Here is a 24,410-nt window from a genome sequence, read left to right as displayed (position 1 = left end):
CTTTCACAATAATTACAGTTTTGAAAATAATCGATTGCACTTAAAATCTCAATTTCCATTCTCCATTATTTAAATCAAAATCCTTCTTAGACTATAGTGTACTTTAAAAGTTTAAAAATTTAACTTACGAAATTTATTACATTTTTTTATTATTTAAGTTTGATGGATGGAGGTACTCATTCATTCATTCATTAAGAACATACACGATTTTCTTTTTATTCTTAATTTCCTACCTTTGGGTTAAACACAGTTTAAATTATAACAGAAGCTCGTGTAAAATAATTAAATCATACCCAATTCAACAAAACCGACATTTTAGAAATCGTGCACAGGCTGTTTGATGAGAAAATGTGCACGATTGTGTATATTCACAATTTGACGCTGGTTTTATGCACGATTGTGTAACTTGGCAACATGTTCAAGAGTGTTTGAAGTTAAATCCGAGTTTTATGATCTAGTCACATGGTTTTGGAGAAAAATATTTTAAATAACTCTATTCTAAGTACAGATACAACTTAAGTTTTATTCCTGGTATTGGCTAATCTTCTTCGTAGCCTTCCAACAATTAATATACAATAAAATCTTATTTCCACCCTCATATTTCAAACCTATATAGTTGAAAGGGATTTTCTTCAACAATGAAAAGTTTGGTTTGAACTTTGCTTCATATGTGTCTTAATTAGGTTTGTCTAATTATTTTTGTGTGATTGCCTTAACATTATCTTATAATTATTTGAGACATTAACAATGGTAACATTCCCAATTAATACATTTAAAAAGTAAATAAAACTTAGGATTTGGTAGGGTAAATCACTTCCTTACATATATATATAAGGCAAAGAGTACTCATGATTAAATGTTTGTAGCAGTCATTCATAAATAGTATGTTAATATATGTTAAAAGAAAGAGCTAAAACCTCTTAGAAAAAACATAAAAGTTAATGTTCAAATAAGTTTGTTGACAGTTGAAATTGCTTATAAATGTTGGTTGTTTTTGGTATTTTTGGGTTTGATTTTCATTGCTTTCTTAACAATCAAGTTGTCAGAAATATCAAACATCTGACAATGATCAAACCACCTTCTTCACGATTCTCACAAAGTTTGAAACATCCAATTTTAGTGATTATCGAAGCTACATTTGCACAGCCAACAAAATATACTAACATAGTGACAGTTGGTTTAGTTGATGTAGAAGTATATTAAAAATTTGGATTCAAACGTTATTTATGTATACATTATTAACGCTCTGGTCGAAATTTACCTTATACTATTTCTTTTTGCTTCTACGGATGAATATATTTGCTACATCAGCTATTATTTAGTTATCAATACAGAAAAAAGCTGATGCACGGAATATTGTACAACATGGATCAATGTTTTTCTAAACTTGTTACACTTTAATGGAGAACGTACTATAGGTACATACAACTATCTCATTCAACTAAATTCGAAATGTAATCGATCTAAATCTGTTAGAATGATACATATCATTTTTAGTCACTCCTTCGAGTGTGAGTCCCTTCCGTTCTTCTGTCGGTTTTAACCATCGGTTCTGATACTACTTGTTAGGTCTATAGAGGGGTTTTACTAGGGAGATACAACACCAATGAGACCTGAGTTCAACCACATAAGAATTCATACAACTCTCAACCCAAAACCTTAAAACAATGAATTTATGGGTCTTTATCCTTATATAGTGCTTTACTTTCTCATTTCTAGCCAATGTGAGACCTAAACTCACACTTGAATTCTTAACATTAAACATATTCTTAGGCAAAATTTAGTCATGGTAATTACATAAGGACTGGACTCATCGAGATATAAAATGTTCATAAACACAATATACAAAAATAAATTAATTATATTACATTATTATGGTATTTATTACTCTTTGATACACTTGACAGACTTAAACGTTAAAGTATCTTTTGCAAACATATCCATTTTAGCACCTAAAACATTGAATGTTGGTACGTCGTGAAAGTCTGTATTCGGTCTTACAATAACGGAGAATATTTGTGTTTGATTCTTAGTCTAAGTAACCATATGCATGCATTGCAGTCTTGAAGGCAAAGGTATCTCATGCTTACAAGAGGAAAGCACAGTGATGGTGTTGAAGAGCAAAGACAGTAATGCAGAATAGAAAGGGTGGCAGTGACAGATAATGAACTAGACAAGCTTGAGTGAGAAGCAGAAGGCTGAGATATTTTGTACCTCGTTTTTCGCTAACTTGTGTTTTGTCCCTTCTTTATCAATTTTCATTTAACATGCAAAGCAAAAAATGTTTCTTCTTCAACCCTCAATGCTCTCTACCATTTTTAACACTTTAAGCAACCAAATGTCGTGTCACTGTGTAAATATCTCACCCCTTTCTTTTATCTTTTTTTTTTTCCTTTTCCTTAAATTTTTGTTGCTTCTCGCATTGACAAACAATTTCTTTTACAACTTTGACAATCAATAATGACTTCAACAAGTCTAAACTTGGAGACCTGCAAAATGTATAAGTTATCTTATTATGTTTTTTTACCTAAAATCGAGTGTGTCACGGTTGAAATATAATAGATTTTTGAAACAAAATTTAAATTTACAGAAAAAATTTAAAAGACTAATAAGCAATTACATGTTATTTTTATATATTTAAATAAAATGTCAATAATCATGATCAAACATTTAATTAAAAATAAACTTTTAACATGCCTCTGGCTGAATTTAACTCGATCTAACACAAGAAGATTGAGTCAATTTTTTTATAAATAGTAAAGTTTTCAGTTTATTTTTATTCTATCAATTAAAAATAAATTTTTAAAATAATAAATTATTAAATTATTTTAATATTAATACTCTAAAATATTAAAAAAAACACACTTTAATTGCAAATTTAGTTAAAAACATTTTAAATTTATCTTGATTGACTCAGCTCAATTCAATACAATCAAAAACTGGATTAAATTGGATTAAATCTAACACAAAAAAAGGACATAAGCTGATCTAATCCAACCTAATTAAACTTGAGATTTTCTTATTGGGCCCATAATGACTTTACCTAAATCCACTTGATCTCACTGTATACAGCCTTACCTAGTATTACATTTAATGAATAGGTTGTAAAATAATATTTGAAAAGATATTATCTCAACAAGAGAAGGTAAATTCAGTGAAAAAAATGAAAACTGAAAATATTAAAACATTTAGTTAAATCAAATATAAATAATGGATATGAAAAAGGAAGGTAAAAGGGAGAGTATAATTTATTTTAGGTTTTCTTTGTAGCAAATAACGAAAATATGGGCATTAGTTGATAGTTAGCTTACAAGTTTATGTAATTTGAACAGTTGTTGATAACAATCAAACCATTTGAGCCGGTCAAATTATGTTTGTAAATTATATTATAAAAAATGTAATATGAAAGTTTCTTAATTTGCCCTCTTAAGTGCGTTTAGCCCATCATCTATTGGGTTTCACTATCTTTTGGCCCATTTGACGGGTCTGATTGATATTACACAAATGCCACACATAGTGGACTTGAAATCAACTGAAAATAATACCAAGAATTAGTAGAATCTAAATGAAGAAATTATAAAGAAAAATTAGAAAACCTAAATCTTGTCATAATTTATTTTAAGATATGGGAAAAACCTAAACATGTTAGCAATTAATAATCGGTTAGCATTTAGAATTTAGCAATTAATAATTGGACATATCATATGAGGACAGTGAAGCGGTGTACGAAGCCCGGCCCAGTAAAGTTATCAAGAAGCCTTGTGGCCAGATATTAAAGACTGCGCAACTTCATCCAGAACCTTCATAATTTCAATGCAAAAAAAAATTATATTTCAAAATATATAATCTAAAATTTTGAAATATAAAAACAAAAAATATATTTTAAATTATACAGTTCCAGATGTAAAAGTTTGCAGTTCGAAATGTAAAAGTTTACGAAGATAGAGAAAAAAATAATTATAGAAGTGCATAAAGAAATTGTCTAAAGACTGTTGCCAGATTCAATGGGTCCATTTTTGCTGGAAATGATATTCACAAAGCTTAAGTAAATTTACTGTAATCTTAAATCATATTAGAGAAACTAAAAACTTTTTTACTTTATTAACATTTCGAAATCTTATTATTTAACTCCCAAAATACATTGTTCTATGAAGAAAATGTTAATTTATAGGTATTAGACTTTGCTAAAGAAATAGAACATTTATTTTCAGTAATTTTGGGATATTCTCACATTAGGAGATTACAAAACCTTTGTGTTTCCTTCTAAAGTTGAACCTTCTCGAAAATTAACATCCCATGAAAGTCATTTTTCCTTCATTCCTTTAGCTGATTTGACTGATGTTAATTTTAACAATACATGTTTAGTATAAATACTAAGAGTGAATTTTCCTTATGCATATATAAATTAGTTATAATATGTTTAGATACCATTGGTGTTCTTGCTACACTTCTAATGAAAAAGAGTTTGTGATGGATAAAAACAGACTAAGATGAATCTGATTGAGTTTGATAAAAAAAATGTCAATTTTGAAATTCATTTCAGATTTTCAAAAGTAAAAAAACGGAATAAATTGCATTCAACTTGTTGCTGCAATTTTTTTTTTATTGCTATTCGGTATCTTATAATGTTAAAATTGCATTTTCTCTTTTGAATTTTTAAGATGATAAATTGAATGCATTTCTTGTGATGGAAGATCTTGTTAATTTGTAATGTTATCGTTCATTTTGTTATTAAAACTTTATAGGATATTTTTATTATTGTTGTCTATTTAATTATATTTTTTTTCATCGTCTAACAATTTTAAAACTTCGTTAAGCACTATTGGGATTTTTAGGACTTTTGAAAATATGAGAGATATGAGATATATGAGAGATATATGTGATATGTTATACGGAGAAACATGTTTTTGTATTTTATTGATATACTCTATATATAGAACAAAATATAACAAATATCAAGTATAAAATATTTAGAATATCTCACTCCAAATCTAAAATAATAACTAATTTCTAAAACTGAAACATATATCTAAAACTGAAATATTTTCTGAAAATTAATTTAAATAAAAAAGATATTAAGTAATATTCTCAACATTCCTCCTTGATTAATATCTGTTTATTTAAATTTTATATCTTCAGTTTTGATTCTCCATCTTTTAATGCTTGAGTTTCTCCTATTTTTGTGCTTGTAATATTTGTTTTTCTCCTTCTTCCATGGCATCACATCTTTCTTCAATTTGGCATCATTCTTTATATTTCTTCTTATATCAACATCATCTTCTTTTTCTTTGTTCGGTGTGGATTTCATTGTAGTGGCATTGAACCTTTTATGAATATTAAAATGTGAACCTCCATCTACTTTCTTCACTTGGACATCTACTTTCTTCCAAAGATATTTATCTTCTAATTTTGATCCGTCTTTCATACTCACTTTCTTTGTATCAAATTCCTCCTTCATAAAATCCAGCGCAAATCTTTTGTCTTTCATGTGGACTTTGAATACCTCTGTGTTGTTAGTATTTTTTATCACACATTCTTTATTTTCAAAGGAGACTTTATAACCTTTCTCTAACAATTGAGCAACACTTAACAAATTCTGGGTAATCTCAGGAACATATAAGACATCAAAAATTAATTTGATACCTGAATCAGTTTTAATTGAAACTGTCCTGTACCTTTCACAACAAGTTGTTCTCCATTCCCAATTCTTACCTTGGAAATATTTGATTTATTCAGCTCCTTGAAAATTTCTCTATCATGAGTCATATGGTTTGTGCAACTACTATCTATAATCCAATCTTTTGAAGGTTCGTTGGTTGTGACACATGATGTTGTAAAAAGTAGATCTTCCTCTGATTTCTCCTCATCTGATTTATTCTCCACAATTTGAACATCTTCTTCAGAATCTTTAGATTTGCATACCTTTTCCACATGTCCCAATTGACCGCATTTGTGACATTTGACATCTGGCCTCCACCAACACCAATTGGGTTGATGACCTTTTCTCTTGCAATGGGGACAAGATGAAAAAACCTGTGTGTTGTTGTATTTGCTCTTTCTATTTTTCTTGACTATGAGAGCATTATCTTCCGTGTAATTTAAATTACCTTCAACCGCCTCATGATCTTCTCTCATCAATCTTCGTTGTTCTTGTGCTTGCAAGGCATGTATCACCTCTGTAAAGGTGATTGTAGACAAATCTTTTGTATTTTCTAAGGAAGTAATAGATGCCTCATATCTTTCCGGCACCATCACCAGAATTTTCTCAACGAGTCTGGAATCTGGAAACTCTTTTCCCAACAATTTTATCTTGTTGGCAATGCCCAACAATTTGTTTGAGTATTCTTTAATCGTCTTTGACTCTTTCATTCTTTGCATCTCAAACTCTCTTATCAAGTTCAAAACTTTCATGCCTCGAATCTTCTCATTCCCTTCATATTCTGCTTTCAAGTATTCCCAAATTTCTTTGGGAGACTTTAGAGTCATGATCCTGGTCATAATCATTTGTGAAACACCTGCAAACAAGCATGATTTTGCCTTTGCCTTTCTTGTTTTCTTTTCTTTATGTGCTTTCATTTGAGCCATGGTGGGATTTTCAGACAAGGGAACATCATCTTCCTCCACAACTTCCCATAGATCTAGCCCCTCTAGATATGTTTGCATCCTTACCGCCCATAGATCATAACTTTCACCATCAAAGAGTGGAATAGCGACGTGTGACATATTTCCTTCCATTCTATCGGCAGTAAGAACAATGGCTCTTGATACCAGTTATTGGGATTTTTAGGGCTTTTAAAAATATGAGAGATATGAGATATATGAGAGATATATGTGATATGTTATACGGAGGAACATGTTTTTGTATTTTATTGATATACTCTATATATAGAGCAAAATATAACAAATATCAAGTATAAAATATTTAGAATATCTCACTCCAAATCTAAAATAATAACTAATTTCTAAAACTGAAACATATCTCTAAAACTGAAATATTTTCTGAAAACTAATTTAAATAAAAAAGATATTAAGTAATATTCTCAACAAGCACAATGATAGATAATATTGAAAGTTTCTCTCAATTTTTAGGTTAAATTAATATTTTTCTTTTAATTAATTTTAAGGAGAAGTTTTTGGATAATACTAAGAAAAATCACGGAGGAGTTTGCTCATGGTTTGTTTTCCGCAATTATCTATAATAGTATTTATTTATGTTTAATTTAAAAAAATATTAAGTTGATTTATCAAAATGATTTTGATTAATACGGATAATACATGTAAATACAATAGATATAATTATCTACATTATAATATCCATATTATAATATATACGTAATCGTTAAGAAAATATTTTTAAGAGATATGAATATCACAACAAAAAATTATAGAATTACCGATAAAATTTATTAACGGATTTAATATTTTAATCATCGACGAGAAAATTTGTTTTAATTTTTGACGAAAAAAATCGTTGATAATACAAATTCAATTATCGAAGAAAAAATTCATTTGTAAAATTCATCGATAACACAGATTTCAATCACCGACGAAAAAATTTGTCGATAAAATTCATAAATAATTACATAACTTAAAATTCACAGATAAAATCTATTGATAATTTAAAAATTTTGTTACTGACGAATTTACCAATAAATCAAGCCGTCGATAAAATGAGAAAAAATTTTTTTGTCCAAAACTCACCTTAAGAGGATGAGTCAGAGAAGAGAATAAAAAGAAGACGAAGAAGAAAAATACGGGAAGAAGAGAAAAAGGAGAGAAGAAAGAAGAAGAAGAAAAAAAAATAAGGAAAATGAATAGGAGACGTCGAACATGCAACGGTGGCAAGGCGGCAACATGGTGATTGTGCGACGATGGTGTAACAGAGACACGGTGGTGGCACTACAAGGGTGGTTGAGCAGAAAAAGGAAAAGAGGAAGAAAGAAGAAAGAGTGAGAGAAAGAGGTGGGGAAGGAGAAGGAAGAGAGGAACCGACGACGGTGGCAATGGCAGCGACAGATTTACCATGGTGGAGTTCACGAGGTTTTGGAAGAACGAAAAATGAAAAAATAAACCCTAAAAAGAAGAAGACAGAGGGAATAGGAAGAAGATGAACTAGTTCGCACTATTTTTTCAGTAATTACCAACGATTTTTTCTAACAGACTATTCTGTCGATAATTACCAATGAAATTTCTATTCTGTCAATAAAATTCACAAACAAGAGATTTACCAACAAATTTTTATCGTCGATAATTTTGATTTACCGACGGATTATTATTATCGACGAATTTTAATTGTTGATAATATAAATTTTCTTGTAGTGCATATGTTGTAAATGATTGTATTTTACTTTTATGTATTAGTTTATATACACGGTCTGAAAATATGATATGGACATGTCTTTTGATTTTTTTTAATAAATTTTTAATTACATTTTTTTTATTATTTGAATTGCACGACCTTAGTTAAACATAAAATTATCTAAACAATCAAAAAATATAATTTTATGAATTGACTCGTTTCAGAGTTTGGAGGTAATGTTTACAAAAATTCAAGTACATTTAAAATGAGTTCATAAAGTGCAAACTCAAATAGAAGCTATGTTCATGTTTACTTCTAATCATGATGATACTGTATTGTTAAATGCTGAATTATATAAATCAATTGACTTTTTTTTTTTTAATTAATTACATTAAAAAAAATAAGAATTTTATCTCCAATGTTTTACTGAAGAACGCTGTTAACATCTGCACAATAATCATAATAAAAAGAGTCACTTAATTACATTATACTTATTAGAAATTTGTAAAAAGGAAAGAAATTGGAGTTAAATTTGTTTGTAGTATTTAAATTTGGACTTGAAATTGGAGTTTATTTTTATCTCACTTTTGATGTATTTTAGTTTTCAAAGTTTAGAAAGGAAGTATTTAGTCTTCTTAATTTAATTTAATGACCATAATTTTTAAAGTATTAAATAATGTTGCAAACTAATATTTGAGTGTCAAACAGTATAACAGTTCAAAATTATACATATAAAGAATAGTCAAATGAAATTGTAAAATCATATCTGTCACTCTTTTTTTATAAATTGTCCATTTTATTATTGTTCACTTTTTCAGTTAATAGATTTAGTTGGAATAAAACTTAAATTTAATTAAAAATTAATATAATTAAAAATTAATATAATTAAAAATTCAAACTATTATGTGTGATGTCAGCAACACTATTCAATTAAAATTTCCTTTTTTTTCTTATCTACACCACTTATTTACTTTTTTGGTAAATAAGATTTCAATTAAAATAAAATACAAAATCAATTAAAAATTATAGATATTTTTTATTTTACCTTTCATTTTTTAAAAGAATGAGTTATATATATATATATATATATATATATATATATATATATATATATATATATATATATATATATATATATATATATATTGGTAAAAGAATTTATGATACCTTTCATTGGTTTGTTTTATTTTGAAAAGTTTTTTCTCCCTATATAAATGTTATCATTTATTATAGTTATTATAGTGAAATATATATTGTCATGGTAATTAATATTCAAGTATGAATTTTTATGTTACCACTCTTTCAAAAAAAAATTCTATTTAATGTGCTTTATATACAATGATTAAATGTGTATATAATTATTCAAACAACTAAGATGAGATATTGTTTAGTATATTTCAGGTTGCCATTGCCAATGATACTTTGTATTGTAACACAAATATATAGAAAAGAAAATTGCTAAATGTTGATCAATTTTAATGATTAGAAATATGTATGGAAATCAATTTTTTAATTAAAAATCAATTTTTTTAATAACCAGCGTTACCGAACAATTTAAAAATTAATTCATAATAAAAATTATTTTAATTATCAATTTAGAAAATAAGTATAATTTTTTATTTATAATAAAAACTATTTTAATTATCAATAATTTTTAATTTATAAATTAGTATATAAATTAATTATTATAGTTATTAATTATTTTTTGTCATTATAAATGATAATTATTTAAAAATTTTCTAGTAGTATAATGACTATGTTGGTTTAATCATATTATAATGAAACATTTTAAATTTCAAAGCTTAATATAAAAAACATGTAGAAAATTTGTACGTTTAAGTGTTCAGAAAGAAAGTCTGAAGATAAAAGCATAATTATTTATAAAGATAATAAAATTGATCAATAATTACATAATATATTTTTAATTATAATAAATATGTATATTTTTGTTGTGTTGATTATCTCAATATATCTATATCTATATCTATATATATATATATATATATATATATATATATATATATATATATATATATATATATATATACCAATCTTATGCGCATATATAAACGATTACTATTTTAAAAATATATTTAATTGAAAGTGTATTTTAATTGTGTCGTCTTCTCCAAATTAGTAGAGAGAAGTCATGCATACATAATTTATCTAATAATTGCAATTTTCTTGTCAATTATTGTAATTGACGTATAAAACCACACTATTTCCATAAAAAAAATCATATATATCATTAAAATGTGATCCCTTTGTTTTTCTAAACATCTTTACATTGATTTATGAAACTCAAATGTCTCATTTTTCTTTCCTTTAAATCATTTGAAGTAAACAGAATCCGTTCTGAAAACTTATATTGGTCCTATATATGATAATATGACATAGACTTATTATTTATAATGTGAGGAAACCTAAAGGACAGGTGTGCAAAAAGGCAGTGTTAGTTGCAAAGGTAAAGTGTTTGAGAATGTGGTGACAGGGTATCATAGTTGAACAGTGGTTAGATTGAGAATTGGGAAATTTGTTTGTTCCCTATGTGCTTAGAGAGTGAAGAGAATGTAACAGTAGAAAGGAGATGAAAAATGATAAGCAGCATTTGCATCGTGGCACTATTTACTGTCTACAAAATCTCATTCCCCAATAACTTTAACTCGTGCTTGGAGATGTAGGGTAAAAGCAAAGAATCACAAACGACCAATACCTTGAACCTGCCTCCATTTTGTAACAGTTTTAGTATACAAACTATTGTTTTAGTTGAGTAGTTTAAGGTATCTATATGCTGAATGACATGCATGCAAATTGCTTGTAGCTTATAACAATCTCACGTGCTTACCTCACCTCACCTACTTCACTGTCATCAACAGTATCGATATACTAATACTGATAAAATGTAGTTAATATTTCGACTGTTTTAAGTTAGTATTACTTTATAAAGATGATAAATAAAAATTATAAGTGTTTGTGAATAAAAATATATGAAATTGCAGAAAAAGAAGGTGGATTGTTATAAATTTGAAATGTTGAAAAGTTGAGTTTGGAGGATAGTGGAGGGATGAAAGTGCGTTACGTTGACGATAAGCGTGGAAACAAAAAAGGGGTGTGGGAATAGAAAAATAGGAGAAAGAAGAGTAGTAAGAATAAAAAAGTAAGAAGAAGGAGATGAGAGAGAAAGTGCGTGACAGAAAAAATGAAGTGGCATAGAGGACACGCTCTTCCAAGAGAATGTGTGTGGTAAGCACAGGAAACAGAGGAGAAACAGAAACGACGCCGAAAGGTAGAAGAGAAAGAGTGGTGTGGTTGGAAGTGGTCCCCATTCATGGAGTGGCACTGTGAGTGTCGCACCTTATTCTAACATCTTCAATGTTTTTCTTTTACACTCTTCTCTTCTTCTTCTTCTTTCATCTATGCACACAAATCAAATAAATTAGGTCACAGGATTGCTACAAGATATGTATTTTTAGGGATACGCATCTAAATTGAATCAATCAAATAAAGATCAAAGTTAATATAAACTATTCAAATAAAATTTTTCATTAAAACTAGTATAAAATATAAACAATTGAGTTGTTATATATTTATTACCTAATTTATGAGAATATCTTTTCAAGCACGTCCATCTACAACTTTGTAAAATAAGAAAGGGATAGTTAAAAAAAGAAGACTTACATTCAAAGAAAAAATAGATTTATCAATAGACAAAATCTATTAGTAATAAAAAAAAATTCAAATTGACAACAATAAAAAAATCATTAATAAAATGCTTGTCAATACATTTTATCAAGAGATTGATAAAATTCATCGATAATATGTATGTAAAAATTCATCAACAGACGGCCAAAATTTATTGTATGTAAATCTATTTCAATTCTAATTTTTTTCACGTCAATAAAATTTCATCTATAATTACAAAATTTCTGTAGTGCACCATAAAAACTCGTAAAGTAAAAACTCATTAAAAAAAGTATAAATAGGTAAAAATCCTAAAATATACATTACTCCTTTATTTCTTAATTAATATCTCACTTCTTTTATGTTGAGCATTCGAATATCTTTATATGTACGCCTCCACAACTATCCACACATATTGTTTGAGGCTTATAAAACAACTCACATAATTTGAAAGAAAAAGCAAAAACACATTTCAATCTTATGAAATCTTCTCAGTCACACCTAACAACAGGTATATAATTTTTATCATCATATTATCGTACATGAAAATTTATGTCTGAAGATATTATTATTTTTATTTTTATTATACTTAGTTTATATAAGTTAATTATAATACAAATATTATTTATAAATTTTATATCGTCCCATCATTTTATTACATCTCATTAATTATTTGGTAGATGTATTATAACTCTGTTTTGAATGCATATGTATATCCACCTATTTAATGCAGGGAGTTAAGAATACAAAAGATAACATTAATAAAAAACCACAAAGAACTTAATATAGAAAAAATAGAAAAGGAAACTACATATTGTTATATCTAAGCTGTCCAGTCCGATTTGAATTAATACAACTTAAGCAAATTTGATATCTTAAAAATTTAATTACAATTATTTTTTGGCTTAAATATATTTTTATCATTTAAATTTGAGTGAAAATTTCAATTAGTCTTTGTTAGAAAGCTTGAATCAATTTAGTTCCTCATATTTATAAATGCGTGAATTTAGTCCTTTAAATCGAAAATTTTTAAGTTTATTTGTCCTTTTAAATACATTTCACTATAGTATTTGAATTTGTTTACATCTTTTGACACATTTTAGTGTCAATGTTAGCTTAGAAACGCATTTGAAACTTTAAGTAAACTTACTAAGATTTTGTTAAAATGACTAAATACATGCATTCTCAATATTGAGGAACTAAATTGGTTCAAAATTTTTAAAAAATGACTAATTCTAATTTTCACTCAGAATTAAAATATCAAAATCATATTTAACCTTTATTTTTTTATAAGAAAATTGAAATAATTCAAAGTCTAGAAATATTGAAAAAGAAATTCACACAAAAAAAGATAAAAAAAACCTCTTACATTAGATTTTTTTTTTTTTTTAAATTAAGACCAATAAAATGTGGAATTGTTTGACTTGGTCATTGAATATACAGAATACTTGGAAAGATTTTCAAAGAGAAAAACTTACAATTCTTAAAATATTCCTGTAAGCGAAAGATTTTTAATTGTAAATCATTAAAGCTAGTTAATTTCAAAATCTTGATAAATTTTTCATGTAAATTATCTTTACCCTAGTCTAATTCATCAATTTTAACTATAATCGATATCATATAACTCGTGATTAAATATAAAATTTCCATACAAACAATCAGATCCTATATCCATCTCCTAATCGATTATTAATAAAATTTACATTTAAATGAAACCCCAAATAATCAATAATTTCATTCATGATTAACCATTATATTTTAACATAATCTTGATGATTTGTCTTTATTTTTCATAAAGACAATATTGAAAATATTAACATACATAAACTAATAAACTTAAGGTGTATATCATAAAAATAAACTCTACAAAGATTTTCAAGTCTTCAATATGTATTGACCAGAAAAATATTTTTCTAAAATCTTATCTATTTACCTGTATACAATTAAACATATTTTGTATGTAGAGGAAGAATAGATTAACTATTATATAACTGTCCAATATGTTGGAAGGTAAACTAAAAATGTTTTAACCATGTGTATAAATCTTTTAATTATAACTATCAAAATGGGTAACCCGGTTCGACCCGACTCGACCCACCACGGGTTGATAACTTAGTGAGTCAACCAAACCCGACTCATTTATTAGCGACCCAATAAAATTTGAATCCGGTCCGATCTATTACGGGTTGGTGGATTAAATGGGTTGACTCATAGACTCACTTAATTAAAAAAAATATTTTTTTTATTTATTTTTTCAGTCAAAACTAAATTATAATTATAATTAAAATCTAAATAAATTTTAATACAATCCAAATACAAACCAAAGTCACAAAAATACAAATTATCTATGTGTAGACTAAAAAAACAACCTAACATGATCCAAGTGCAAAATCCAACCTAACAAAAAAAATACTTGTGTGATCCTTTATCTGTGGGTTGGTGAGCCAACCCAAATGGTTCAATCGGGTAAGCCGAATAAAAAATCAATTCATATTGAAATTTGTAAAAAATCTTCGACCCAACCTGACTCAAACCCATGGTGAACCAGATTGACTCATGGATTCCAACCCATTTTGACAAGTCTACTTTTAACTGATACAAAACATGAAATACATAAATTCTGAAAAAGATATAAAGAGTATAAGTTTATTTTAAAAAAAAATGAAAATAATGGGACTAGTTGGCTGAGAAGAAAGTTTGGAAGTGTGAAGAAGAATAGGTGGATTGAGTCTGATGAGTATATTACACGCAGTGAAACGGTGGCAAAGAAAGCAACAACGCCCTTCACGCGTGCGGGCCCACGCTATTTTCTGCTCTTTCTCTTTCTCCATTCGATGTGGACCCTGCCTCCCACCTTTGCTCCCGTCAATCATACGCCACCCACCTCAATCTCTTCCAATTTTTTCATTCTCATTCTGCTATATCTATATCCACTCTAATATTTAAAACACAAAAATTTTAATATATACCATTAATTCGAGTGATCTATTAACGGTCGGATATAGATGAAACAAAATATTAAAGAAAGTTTGTTAAGATATATTTTAATTTTTTTTTAAAATAGTTATAATACTATGTTAGAAGTGAGATTAAAGCTTAATTCAATCCCACAAAATCGATCTATAAGGTGAAGTTTGCACCTCATATATTATGAAATTGTCTTATTTCTGATCCACGTGAAACTTCTAACAATATTTTTAAAAATCCAAATCTATCGTGTAACATATCATCAATACCATTTTCAATTTCATACTTACTTACCCCACACTCATCCCTATCTATATTTTCCTCTTCCTCTTATCACTACCAATATGAATAATAAAAGGCAATAAAAGGAGTGTTTGGCCTTAATTTGGTGGGACATGCTCCTACTCTCTCTGCTTCTCTTTTAAGCTATGCTGATTTAGACTTTATTACTTTGATTGATTCCATTACCCCAATTAAAGCAATATTACTCTCTCCCTTTCACTAAGGATCATTAACTTTTCATTTCTGCTCTATAAACTAATCCATTTCCTACTATTGGTCCAGAACGTGGAGGATCGATTCAGGATTCGATTCAATTTAGTTTGTCTTAGAATGCGGAATGTTCAAGAATCAAATCCCTTCTTTCTTTTAATTATTTTATACTAATTTAATTTACAAGTTTCCAACACAAAGAACCTCATATCTTTGCATATATGGATCATTACCTTTTTTATTGACTTTACACGTTCATTTTCGCCCAATAACATTGACTTACCGCTCTGCTTTTTTTTCACAATAAAGTAGTCACACCTTTTATATCATATCATACAATAAAACAACATTGCCACACCGATAAAAAAGAAAAAGTGTATTTAGATTTCAAATTAGGGTTGTAAAGCGTGTTATAATTGGCCTCAACACCTCAAAGATCCTTTCATTTTTCTTTTCATGCTCAACATAATAAATAATAAACATTGCTGCATCATATATTCAACTCAGAAAGACTCCATAAGGATTGATTGACCATGTTAATCATATAAAAGTGAAAATATGAGAATAAAAATATTTAGTTCCTTAACTCTCAACAAAAGAAAAGTTAATTAACAAGTAATTAGTCTCGTGAACCTAACTGAAATGACTGATATAGTTTAGTGGGTCTACCAAAGAATTTATCAGTGGACCTAAATATTATGCACATATATAGCAATAATATATGGCTAATTGAGTTAACAATCACATAGAAACGTAACTGCGTGTCCTTAATCTATTTGATAAGATGTAATTAGTGTGCAATATTCACGTTGCGCGGCAATTATCAAAATGTCATACATTAGTTGCAATTACATACTCAAATTGTTTGGTAAGAGCGTGTTGACTAATCCATTCACGATTTTACGCAATATTATCCAAATCTCATAACATTTTTTGTTTTCTGTTTTCTTTTCAGAATATGCAATAACGTATAAATCCGTGCGTGTATGTGGTGGGAACATAACTAGGTAGTACTATTTTACTAATAGTGTATTTTGTTGTTTGCACCTCTAGTTTCAAACTTTGAACACTATTCTAGGATTACAAGCGTATGAAACGGGATTCTCCTTTTTCACGACACGAGTCTTAACTACTACAAACATAGTGTGATTTCAGTATTTCGGTTCAAATTGAAATACACGAAATAAGAAATCTGTGTTTAGACTTTTGGCATAATTATTTTGACCAAGACGAGCCTAATACGTAGGACAACATCTTCGACCAATGTAGATAGAAAAAATAAAGGTGTTCGACAGAATATTTTGTCACCTTAAACAAGCCTCTTTTATCTCAACAATCATATTCATCCCTTCATGTATAATAATTGAAATGAAAGAAGAAGGTTTTTCTCTTCCTCCTCATGCTTACCAGTGTACAATATACATTGCGTGCGTATCAGTGCATTAACTACACGATTTTCTCTCAGGGTTGATAACCTCAGTTTAACATCATTACTGAGCATATTTATGACATGGACAGGGACAGATTCTCAATGTCTGCCATTTTTTTTTTCTTTTCAAAAACTTGAGTTATGTAATATAATAATGTAGTTATTTATTTGAAAAATATCATAAACTTTTGTTAATTAAAAGCACATTTTATTTGAAACATGTAGGTCCGGGGCTTACCCTCCAGATGCAGGAAGAAATTGTGGAGATTCATTCGAAATTAAACCTAGCTTCCCCGCATGCAGAAAACCCTAATAATGGTGTCTCAGTGATGCGCTTACTACTCTATCAACAACTCCTCTAACTCTCCAAATATCATATTAAGCGACACAGACATAATTATGGAGTCAAGAAAAAATGATGAGCTCCTTTCTTCTATCTATAAAATTATCTACTCAATTAATCGATGCATATTTCTCAACCAACCATTCTTCTCTCTCCTCTCACAATTACACACTATATTCCTACAAAGCATTCATTTCTAGCTAATAACAAATTTACAAAAAACTAAAGTGAAAGTACTGTCATTTATGTACTGCGTTTCAACTGCCACCGAGAAATTTATGTACCACTCATGCTTATGCTTATTCGTATAATAAAGGACTAATATCTGTTTTGTTTTTTCATTAACATCCATAAACAAAAAAACAAATAATATATTTTCTACTGGTCATAGTAATCCTATTTATTTATGTAACCTGTACTTGATTATATCATGAAAGATGCTTGTAAATCATGAATGGGAAAGAAACGTAAAATACAGTACAGCTGTATTTGTGACTCACGTGATCTACTGCGATTATACAGCATCAGTTTGAGGTGTATAAAGTGTATAAATACTTGAGATCACTCTGCATGTCAACGTATTTTGAGCTCGAAAACAAAAAAGAGAAAAAATGGAAAAACAAAAAAACAAATAAAACATAGCTTGTTGTTCGTTATATTTATGGTTGTAATTTGTAGATAGAGTGTGGACCATTCATAGACATTATAAATTATGATGCAGTATGGGCAAAGGGTATATTTGATGCAAAGGAAGGACAAAGCACATTTTTTGACAGTGGCAGTGACATACATAGAAATGAAACCAAACGGTATCTGGTTTTGTCTATTGTGCATTCTCCAACGTCCAATAATACTATACAGTTTTACAGCGCACGCGTCGTGAGCAAGAGGGCGAGCGAGTGCCACTTTTTTTTTTTCATTTTTTTTTTTCAATTGTTTCTCAGAAGTCACAACCTCTATACAGAGAGAGAGAGAGAGTGGGGTTTGGTTTCCAAGTGTTGGAAAGTGCCAAAATGAAGTAGTGCAAGAAAAGCAACAGCAAAAGCAACAGGCAAAACAGCTAAAGAAGAGCAGAAAGCAGAGGGAGAATGATGTGAAAACAAAAAATGTTTCCCTATTCTGTCTGATATTTGGGGTTATTCTCTTATAAGAAACCCCATCTCTCTGTCCCAATCCCAACATACCCCGCACTCGTCCTTTTCCATTCTTTATACAGACACACACACAAAATAAAGAAAAACAACCTTTTCCATTCACTTCCCCCATCCCTCTCTTTCTCTCTCTTCTGCCATATATCATATATCATCCAATACAACCAACAACTGTGACAGACAAACTCTGAGTAGTACCTCTTTTAAGTTTTCGACTTTCATTCCTTCTCCAACTCCTCTCAAACCACTCCCATAGTTTCTCAGAGCATCTTCTGATTAATGAAACCTCCTCTTTTGTTTTGTTTCTCTCGTTCAAATAAATAAACACAATAATTCGGGAAGGGATGATGGCTGTGAGTTCGGCCTGCAAAGATGGGAGCAAGGTGGCAATGGACAACGGCAAATACGTCCGCTATACACCTGAACAGGTGGAAGCACTCGAAAGACTCTACCATGAATGCCCCAAACCAAGCTCCCTCCGCCGCCAGCAACTCATAAGAGAGTGCCCCATTCTCTCCAACATCGAACCCAAACAGATCAAGGTTTGGTTCCAAAACCGAAGGTAACTACTTTGCTCCTACCCTATTCTCCTTCTTTCTTTAATCCTTTCCTCTTTTCCTGCTTAACTTTCAACATTCATCTGCATACATACACCTTGTGTTGAAACTAATTTGATTTATCAAAAGGGTTGTTTGATTTCTGTAAATCTGACTCTTTTTTTTTTTTTTATCTCTTTGCGTTTCTTGTCTCCTTTTCTTCCCTTTAACCAATATTTTTGGTTTCTTTGGCAAAGATTAAAAAAAAAAAATTAGTGGTGTTTTTTCATTTTTCATGACCCACCAACCAAGTTCATGTTTTTCCTTTTTCTTCTTCTTGGTCTTGTTTTATGACCCAAGGCCTTAAAAATTCGCAGTTAATAATTTCAGAGGGCTAATAATTATGGTGTTTTGTTCGTTGTTGCAGGTGTAGAGAGAAGCAGCGGAAAGAAGCGTCACGGCTGCAAGGTGTGAACAGGAAGCTGACAGCAATGAATAAGTTACTGATGGAGGAAAACGACAGATTGCAGAAGCAGGTGTCACAGCTGGTATATGAAAACAGCTTTTTCCGCCAACAGACTCAGAACGTAATAAAACCATACTATATTCTTTCTTCATTCTTCATTCTTCATCACATACAAATTAAAACGGAGATTCATATTCATATCTAATGCAATAATTTCATCACAGGCGACGCTTGCCACGACGGACACGAGCTGTGAGTCGGTGGTGACGAGCGGTCAGCGGCACTTGACGCCGCAACATCCGCCGAGGGATGCTAGCCCTGCAGGGTGAGTGAATAGTGAACTGTGAAACCGAAAATAAAAACCTGGTTTTTCACATTTCCTGTTGGATCCTATGTTTTATCTGTCATTGTACTGATGGAATATTATTGTTCTCGTGCTTTGCGTTGTCTTTGTCTCTTTTCTGCAGACTTTTGTCCATTGCAGAGGAGACTTTAGCAGAGTTTCTTTCAAAGGCCACTGGAACTGCTGTCGAGTGGGTCCAAATGCCCGGGATGAAGGTTACCGCACTTTCCTTTTCTTTCCTCTCAAACTGTTAATTCCATTTCCGTTCGGTGAAAAAAGTACACCCACATTCAATTAACCAAACCAGCTTGTTACTTTAACCCACCATCTTCTCATTCCCTAGTTCCTAGCTCCTACCCTCTACGCACTCAACTGTTTTCTTATTTATTTCGTAATTTGTCAAAGCCTAGTATTAAATTTCACTTGAAGCATCGATAAAACAAATTGATTTCGTTAAGAATTTCCAAATACATAACTTAAATGATCTGTTGCTTTTATATGGTTAATGGAAAAAGTGGATGTAATTTTGTTTTTACCATATCAGATACTGTGTGCGCTAATTTGAAAGCTCTATTATAGTGCCGTGCAACATTTAATATTTTGGCCATGTTCTATTTCGTGTGTATGATGTTAGTCTTAACGGTTGTTCTGAATGTTTGTAGCCTGGTCCGGATTCCATTGGAATCGTTGCTATTTCTCACGGTTGCCCTGGAGTGGCCGCACGTGCCTGCGGCCTTGTGGGTCTAGAACCTGCCAGGGTGAGTTTCTTACTCTTTGATAAAGGACTAATCCTATGGAATTATGTGGGGATGCATGGGTTGAAAATAAAAATGAAAATGTTGTGCGCAGGTTGCCGAAATCCTCAAAGATAGGCTCTCATGGTTTCGTGATTGCCGAACTGTGGACGTTCTAAATGTCATGTCCACTGGAAATGGTGGAACCATTGAGCTACTTTACATGCAGGTAATATATAGTCTATAGCTAACAGTGTAATCTGAATCTCTCAGAAAATTAGTATATTTTGCAAGCCTTAGTAAATGCAAATTTTAACCTATGGCATTTTGTTCAGTTGTATGCGCCAACAACTTTAGCTCCTGGTCGTGACTTCTGGTTGCTGCGCTACACATCACTTTTGGAAGATGGTAGTCTAGTGGTATGTAACTTATGGTTCTTTGTTATTTTCAGAAAAGTTCCAAACTTTTCATTCTCCTCCGCGGCCTAACTCTGACGCTCATGTAATTTGAACAATGTTAGGTCTGTGAAAGATCACTCAACAATACTCAGAATGGTCCTGCTATGCCTCCGGTGCAGCATTTTGTTAGAGCTGACATGCTGCCAAGTGGGTATCTGATAAGACCTTGCGAAGGAGGGGGTTCCATTATCCATATTGTTGATCATATGGTTCTAGAGGTTTGTCAAATAATCAAACACCTTTATGAAGTGACGTGAAATTCTTCCTTCTTACTAGTTTGATAAATTACAATGACTTTTCTGCCTCAGCCATGGAGTGTTCCTGAAGTTTTGCGCCCACTTTATGAGTCATCAATGCTGCTAGCTCAGAGGACTACTATGGCGGTAAGTTTGTTTCTACACTTACAGTAGTTAAAACGATTTGGAATCATAATTGTTATAAGCCTTTGTATTTTCACCTTTTAAGGACTATTGTAATTGTAATTGTAATTGTCATTCAGGCCTTACGTCATTTGAGGCAGATTTCTCAAGAGGTTTCTCAGCCAAGTGTAACAGGATGGGGAAGAAGACCTGCAGCTTTACGTGCACTGAGTCAGAGATTGAGCAAGTTTGTGTCACTAATTGTCCTTTGTCTGATATACTTGACTAGTTATGGTATCTAACTTTAAACCTCCTTTTTCCGCAGGGGCTTTAATGAAGCTGTCAATGGCTTTGCAGATGATGGCTGGTCCATGTTAGAAAGTGATGGCATAGATGATGTCACCCTTCTAGTGAATTCCTCACCTAGCAAGATGATGGGAGCTAACCTTGGATATAACAATAATGGATTTCCTTCCATGAACAGTTCTGTGCTATGTGCCAAAGCATCCATGTTGCTACAGGTAATGTACAATTAATAACTCAAACAACATAAATTGATTCTTTTCCATTCCAGTTTCAACCTTATTTTATTGTATTTTGTTGTCTCATACTCCCTCTGTCCTTGTAGAATGTTCCTCCAGCAATTCTTCTTAGATTCTTGAGGGAGCACCGATCAGAATGGGCAGATAGCAGCATTGATGCCTACTCAGCTGCTGCCATTAAAGCTGGTCCCTGTAGCTTGCCAGGGGTCCGACCAGGAGGAGGTTTTGGGGGTCAGGTTATTCTTCCACTAGCTCACACAATTGAGCATGAAGAGGCAAGTTATATGTTCCTAAATTAGTATTTTCCTGCATTGAATATACTATTTAGAAATTATCACTTTTTTTCTTTCAAAAAGAAAATCAAATGGAAAACACATACTTCTTCTGCCTTTGGTTTTTGGATTAACATTCTTGTGGTATTCTATTAGTGTCTACTGGTTCCTTGCTGACCCTTCATCTTTAAAACAGTTCATGGAGGTTATTAAGCTTGAAAACATGGGCTACTATAGAGACGACATGACTATACCTGGCGATGTTTTCCTCTTGCAAGTAAGTACTTGTTTTACTGTACCATTTTCTTCGGCACATTTCTTTCCATGTACTACCTCATTGCAATCCCGAATTGAGAGAAAAAAGAAGCTTTAAAATTTAAGTTACTTTAAAAATAAATTCACTTAGTTGGTTAGTTTTTCACATCTTTGCTACCTAAATCAGCCATGGTTTCCACTCTTTGCATACTTGTTGGATTATTTTAGATCCATGAATGGAAAACGAGTTCATTTTGATTACAATTATATCTGCATATAGTTTAGTTTAGAAGGTTATTTCCAACCTCCAGAACACAGCTAACAGACCTTACTGTGGCAACTGTTCACAGCTTTGCAGTGGAGTGGACGAGCATGCAGTTGGCACCAGTGCAGAACTTGTTTTTGCTCCAATAGATGCATCTTTCTCTGATGATGCACCCATTTTACCTTCTGGGTTTCGCATTATACCTCTTGATTCCAGCTCGGTAAGTCTATTTTGCTGATACAAGAATTGTGTTGTGTTAGGATTCTGAGTTTTTGTTTTCTTATCTATTGTGGTAGTCTTATGTGTGATATGATGCAGGATGCTGCTAGTCCGAACCGGACACTTGATCTGGCTTCTGCACTTGAGGTTGGAACCACAGCAAACAAAGCAGCTGGTGATAACGCAGGTAATTCTGGGAGCACAAAATCTGTGATGACAATAGCATTCCAGTTTGCATTTGAGGTCCACCTTCAGGAGAACATAGCAACCATGGCCAGACAATATGTTCGCAGTATCATTGCTTCTGTTCAGAGGGTTTCATTAGCACTTTCTCCTTCACGTTTTGGTTCTCACAATGCATTTCACTTACCACCTGGCACTCCTGAGGCTCAAACACTTGCTCGATGGATCTCTAACAGCTATAGGTGAGTCTTACAACCTTGACTTTGTTGCTGAAGTTTCGAGAATTACAAGGAAACAAGCATGACCTATAATAGCCTGACACGTGCTTTTATGATTGTTTGCTTGACAGGTTCTATCTAGGGGTAGAACTTCTCAAATGTGAAGGCAGTGAATCCATTCTCAAGTCTCTTTGGCATCACTCAGATGCAGTTTTGTGCTGCTCTTTAAAGGTAATATCTTTTAGTATATTTCTTATTCTGCACTGTTAATATTTATGACAGTATAACTTAACATACATGATTTTGGCAGGCATTACCCGTTTTTACGTTTGCAAATCAAGCTGGACTTGACATGCTTGAAACAACTTTGGTTGCACTTCAAGACATAACCCTGGAAAAGATTTTTGATGACAATGGAAAGAAAACCCTGTGCACCGAGTTCCCCCAGATAATGCAACAGGTAAAATGTTTTCTGCAGGACCAACTGAAATTATTGATTATGTTTATGTTCGTAACATTTTAGCATGATTGTTATTTGGTGCAGGGTTTCATGTGTATTCAAGGTGGAATCTGTTTGTCCAGCATGGGTAGGCCAGTGTCCTATGAGAGAGCAGTTGCATGGAAAGTATTAAACGAAGAAGAATCCGCTCATTGCATCTGTTTTATGTTCATCAATTGGTCTTTTGTCTGATAGATTAAACACTATAGGATGTAGGAAAGAAAAGTAGAGAACAAGAGTACCTTAACTTTGGCGAATCCCTAGAATGCTTTAAACTCTAGTGGCCATGCATATGCGCCTCCAACATCTATCTATGGTCCCATTTCCTTCTTTTTTTAATTATTTCTCCTTATTTTTCGTTTTTGGTGCTTTAGTATTCCTGCACATAGCTTTCATTCTTAGTTTCTGTTTCTTCATATAATAATATAATTCAAGTCAATAGCTATAAAAGCACGACACAACTTTGGCTGAGCAACCTTAATCAGAAAAGGGGAAAGTTGAGTTTGTTATTCCAGCTTTCACAATCTCACTATCCTTTTTGGCAATATAGCAAACATGTTATAGGCATATTATGAAGCTGGAATGACAAAATCAGTGTCTCTATTGGATAGTAATACGTTAATGTTGTTTCTCAATCTTACATTTGACCAAGGACGTGATGATTCCAGAAAAGAAGATTCATTACTAAATATAAAAAAA

General features: G+C 31.0%; 1 protein-coding gene across 1 annotated transcript; it reads left to right on the top strand.

The window, feature by feature from the left end:
- Window positions 1–18,359: 18,359 nt before the first annotated feature.
- Window positions 18,360–24,071, top strand: LOC114163930 (homeobox-leucine zipper protein ATHB-8). Its single transcript, XM_028048324.1, has 18 exons — window positions 18,360–18,924; window positions 19,326–19,485; window positions 19,589–19,689; window positions 19,832–19,922; window positions 20,370–20,465; window positions 20,557–20,670; window positions 20,777–20,860; window positions 20,962–21,117; window positions 21,208–21,282; window positions 21,399–21,505; window positions 21,584–21,779; window positions 21,887–22,075; window positions 22,269–22,349; window positions 22,678–22,812; window positions 22,911–23,236; window positions 23,344–23,443; window positions 23,523–23,672; window positions 23,757–24,071. The coding sequence occupies exons 1-18, from the start codon at window positions 18,707–18,709 to the stop codon at window positions 23,901–23,903; spliced, it is 2,526 nt and encodes an 841-aa protein (XP_027904125.1). The 5' UTR covers window positions 18,360–18,706; the 3' UTR covers window positions 23,904–24,071.
- Window positions 24,072–24,410: the final 339 nt, after the last annotated feature.

Source organism: Vigna unguiculata, chromosome 9, assembly GCF_004118075.2.
Source record: "Vigna unguiculata cultivar IT97K-499-35 chromosome 9, ASM411807v1, whole genome shotgun sequence".
Classification (NCBI taxonomy): Eukaryota; Viridiplantae; Streptophyta; class Magnoliopsida; order Fabales; family Fabaceae; genus Vigna; species Vigna unguiculata.
This window is presented reverse-complemented; position numbering and strand designations above follow the sequence as displayed.

Excerpts from the sequence above, each read along its gene's own strand:
- LOC114163930 (XM_028048324.1), top strand. The coding sequence starts at position 18,707 with ATGATGGCTGTGAGTTCGGCCTGCAAAGATGGGAGCAAGGTGGCAATG. Across the intron at positions 19,486-19,588 it reads TCCGCCAACAGACTCAGAAC|GCGACGCTTGCCACGACGGA; the intron begins GTAATAAAACCA and ends ATTTCATCACAG. Across the intron at positions 21,780-21,886 it reads AAGCATCCATGTTGCTACAG|AATGTTCCTCCAGCAATTCT; the intron begins GTAATGTACAAT and ends CTGTCCTTGTAG.